This window comes from Cupressus sempervirens, chromosome 5, assembly GCF_028749045.1.
Source record: "Cupressus sempervirens isolate cs-2001-9-10 chromosome 5, ASM2874904v1, whole genome shotgun sequence".
NCBI lineage: Eukaryota > Viridiplantae > Streptophyta > Pinopsida > Cupressales > Cupressaceae > Cupressus > Cupressus sempervirens.
Genome location: NC_143122.1, coordinates 363089468 through 363093423, shown reverse-complemented (window position 1 = coordinate 363093423; position 3956 = coordinate 363089468). Strand labels below are relative to the sequence as shown.

General features: G+C 38.9%; 1 protein-coding gene across 1 annotated transcript; it reads left to right on the top strand.

Annotated features, from left to right (window-relative positions):
* Positions 1-1549: 1549 nt before the first annotated feature.
* LOC149556240 (uncharacterized) lies at positions 1550-3956 on the top strand. The gene has a single exon (XM_089830390.1). The coding sequence runs from the start codon at positions 1906-1908 to the stop codon at positions 3571-3573; it is 1668 nt and encodes a 555-aa protein (XP_089686516.1). The 5' UTR covers positions 1550-1905; the 3' UTR covers positions 3574-3956.

The window sequence follows — 3956 nt, the reverse complement described above, 5'->3', positions numbered from 1 at the left end:
TATGATTAGTACTATTGTGTCTAGGTAGAATAGTAGTGAAGTACCTTAATGTAGTATAAATGCATGGCATTCTTTGTGTATTAGACGTTGGTTTGCATGATGACTGTTCTCCATGCATTTTGATTATTTGCATCTGATTCAACTATTAATGTGAGTGTATACTTATATTTCCTAACACATCCATTCTTATTTAGGTCATTGAACTACCTCTTGCAAGCAAGATGGGTTGGACTTGAGGGTTCCACATGGTTAGCTATGCATGACTAGCCACTGTCGAGGACTAGCATATAGATGATGTATTCAATCAAGACACTGAGTGTGATGTGGCTCACACATTCTATCCCTCGCCTCTATATTTTATGATTTATGTACTTGGTTAACACATACTCAGATGTTTAGGTTTAATTTATGTTAATTATGAAAGTATCAGGTGGGTATGACCCCAAATGGCGCTGTTTGTTCCTCCTTGGTGTGGTTTTTGGCTGTCTGTTGGAGTTGATAGTAGTTTGTTTTTATGTTTATGCAATCTACGAGATCTTACACATACAATTTTTGTTCTTGCACATATAACTGGTAATCACGTGCATTTACACTTTATTTTGCACATACATGTCTTATTTCCACACATTTGTGACCCAACTCCACTTTTGTGCATTTATTTTTATTATGTTGAGATAATCACAAAATTTGTGCCTATGCCTTGTCTTGCTCTTGTACATTTACAATAATCATATATTCCCTTAGGTATGTGTAATAATGGACTTAATGGTTAGAGTCCTTGTAGTCAGGGTCGATTTCATATATTTACTTTTCTTTTTACGGTGCAATCTATATTTTATATAACTTTCAAATTGTGTTCAAAGAAAATCGTGTATTGGGTCTTGCTAAAGATTAACTTATCTCCTCATTTGGTGATCATGGATGATGGTCCAATCCTACCCTATGATGTTTTTCGATGTGTTATGGGCTCTCACATAGTGACTTGAATGTGGTTTGTCTTTTCTTATCATTGGAGGTTGTTTTAGAACCTTTCAAAGTATTGTTGAGTCTTCCAATTGTGCACAATCATAAAATGTTTATCTTTATTTATGCATTTTTTTTACGAGTGCACTTATGTTCACAATATTATTTATATGTTTCAAAAGAAATTGTTTAGTACCTATTTAACCCTAAGTTCCGAGGGTTATATGGCAACACATTACATTCCCCTCCCTCTCTATTCCCCTATATCTCTCCCTTTCTCCTTTTATCTTTGTTTGATAATATCCCTCTTCCTCTATATCTCATAATCTCATATTCTCTCCCTTCCTCTGTACTTATTTCGTTCTTCATATCAATTTCCATCATATACAATACAAATGTATATAAGAAAAAATAACCAAAATTTTAATTTATTTACTTTCTACATTTTCTAGTTAATATTTAGATTTTCTAGTTAATATTTACTTGTATGAGCCTTAGAAGAGTTGATTTGAGGTTGGGAATGGCTTCCACCATGTTAGATTTGATTCAGCTCTTGAATATATTTAAGAAGTGAGACATCTTGCCAATAAAATATTTGTTTGTATTACTACAATTCTCCCCCCCGAAATTACAACCTCTCGGAAGGGAATTTAGAGCTGCATCAATGCACTGATTTTGTCTCGTTAGTTTGGAAATGATGCGAGGGTATGCGGGAATCCCCTCTGTATGGCTTTTAAAATCAATTCCTCTGGATGCTGATAGAATACACAAGGAGATTTTTTCGATTACCAGCGCTTCGTATCTTAGTAAGACACACATATAATCAGTTACAGGTTCGACACCCACAAATAAGATTTGGATAGGACCCAATATGAGAGCCAGGTACAGTTATTTTTCTCTCCTCTATAAGTTGCATTATTTTGAGTTTTAGATTTAGAACGGATGGGAAGGAGGAAAAGAACAAATAGAGGAGGCAAAAAAAATTCAAAGCCCGACGATTCAAAAACTGATGATTTAAACCCTAGTAAGCCCGAGAGCAGTAAAACCCAGGAGAAATTAGCTGAGATGGCTTCTCAAGTCCCCGCTGCTGCGAATAGCCAAACATATATTCCCTCGGCCGTTGCTTCTTTTCCCGGCTTTTACAATCCACAGGCAACCCCTAATTCTCAGCTTCATACAATGTCCCAGCTCCAAACCCCGTCGACTTCTCTTAAACGGCCTGGTCCGTATCCGTCCCAGTATCCCACAAACATGGCGAAAGAAAAAATCGTAAGCGGGGTTTTGAAGAATCCACCGCCTATGGGTCTGGATGCTGCCTTGGAAGAGATCAATCCCAAGGTCACAAACGAGTTCGTGGAGGAGGTTTTGAAGTCGTCTTACGGCGCTGGTACGGATGCTCTCAAGTTTTTCAAGTGGGCAAGCTGGAAGCTTCAGGGCAAAAAGCACACCCCTTATGCATGGAATTTAGTGGTGGATTTGTTGGGGAAGGATAAACTTTTTGATGCAATGTGGGATTGCATTAAGGTCATGAAGACAGAGGGGATTGTGTCCATGGAAACCTTTTCCTCTGTGTTTGGGAGCTATGTGAAGGCGGGGAAGATTGATGAGGCCATCATGACATTTGAGGTAATAGAAAAGTATGGGTGCCCTCAGGATGTTGTTGCTCTCAACTGTCTCTTGAGTGCCATGTGCAGGTACAATCAAACGGAGAAAGCACAGGAGTTCTTCGATCGGTCCAAGGAGAAGATCAAGCCCGATGCCGACTCTTATGCAGTACTCCTGGAGGGGTGGGAGAAGGAAGGGAACGTGAAGAAAGCCAGGCTGACCTTTGGGGAGATGATCATCCGTGTTGGATGGATTCCCTCCAACACCTTGGCTTACAATGCTTTCCTCAACACCCTCATCAATGGTCAGGAGGCAGAGGAGGCTCTTAAATTCTTGAATGTGATGAAGAGTAGAAAGTGTCTCCCAGACTTGAATTTTTTTTGCAGTGTGATTGATAGCCTCCGTCAGCGCAAGGATACAAGGAATGTCTATGGCTTCTGGGAGTTGATGCGGAAGGGTGGTATTGTCCCTGACACACGAACTTATAATATAATGATTGATGTGTTTTGCAGTGCTAACGAATTTGATTCTGCTTATCGTCTGTTGGATGAGATGGTCTTCAATGGTATGTTCCCCAATTTCAAGACTTACAATACTATTTTTGAGGCTCTTATTAGTAACCGCAGGATTGACGAGGCCTCAAGCATTTTCCGAGAGATGACCAAAAATGAGTGCTATCCTTTGTATGAAAACTATGTCAGTGCAATCAAGATGTATTTTGTAGCGGATGATCCGGAGATGGCCGTGACACTGTGGAGGCAGATGATACAGAAGGGTGTTTCTCCTAAAGCAGATTGTGCCTCTGCAATAATTAGTGGATTTTGTGATTTGAAAAGAGTATCAGAAGCACGGAAGTACTGCAAAGAATCAATTAACAGAGGAATTCAGGTACCTTCTGAAACCATGATAAAGTTGAGGGATATTCTTGTAAAAGAGGGCAGGAAAGATACCTATGAACAACTTGAAAAGAAAATGAAAAGCATGGCAAGTCAGCCCAAGCAGTGATTGGAAGTATTAGGTCATTACGTTTAGTTCCGATTAGTGTGGGAACAACTTTCTTAGTTTAATGTATGTGCTAGTTTAGGTTTCATCTTTGTGGAAGTTCTGGTATTTTTGATATCGGGATGCCTCAATGATGTTGATCTAAGCTTCAGTATTGAAACTCATCACGGAGAATTTGTGCTCAATTTTATTCTGAGCCTAGCATCATAATTACTTACCTTGTTTTTTAATATAAAACTGTTACTCCCTGTTCTGAGTTGACCACAATTGTTTGTTAGAAGGCACCAAGAACAAGTGTTATTTTTGGTGCTCTGCTCTTACCAGGAACGTTGTACAACATAACCGATTTAATGTTCTATAGGCAACTATGTCTTTTTAAAGGAAAA

Bases quoted from the DNA above. Each gene is read 5' to 3' on its own strand.
- LOC149556240 (XM_089830390.1), top strand. From the start codon at position 1,906: ATGGGAAGGAGGAAAAGAACAAATAGAGGAGGCAAAAAAAATTCAAAG.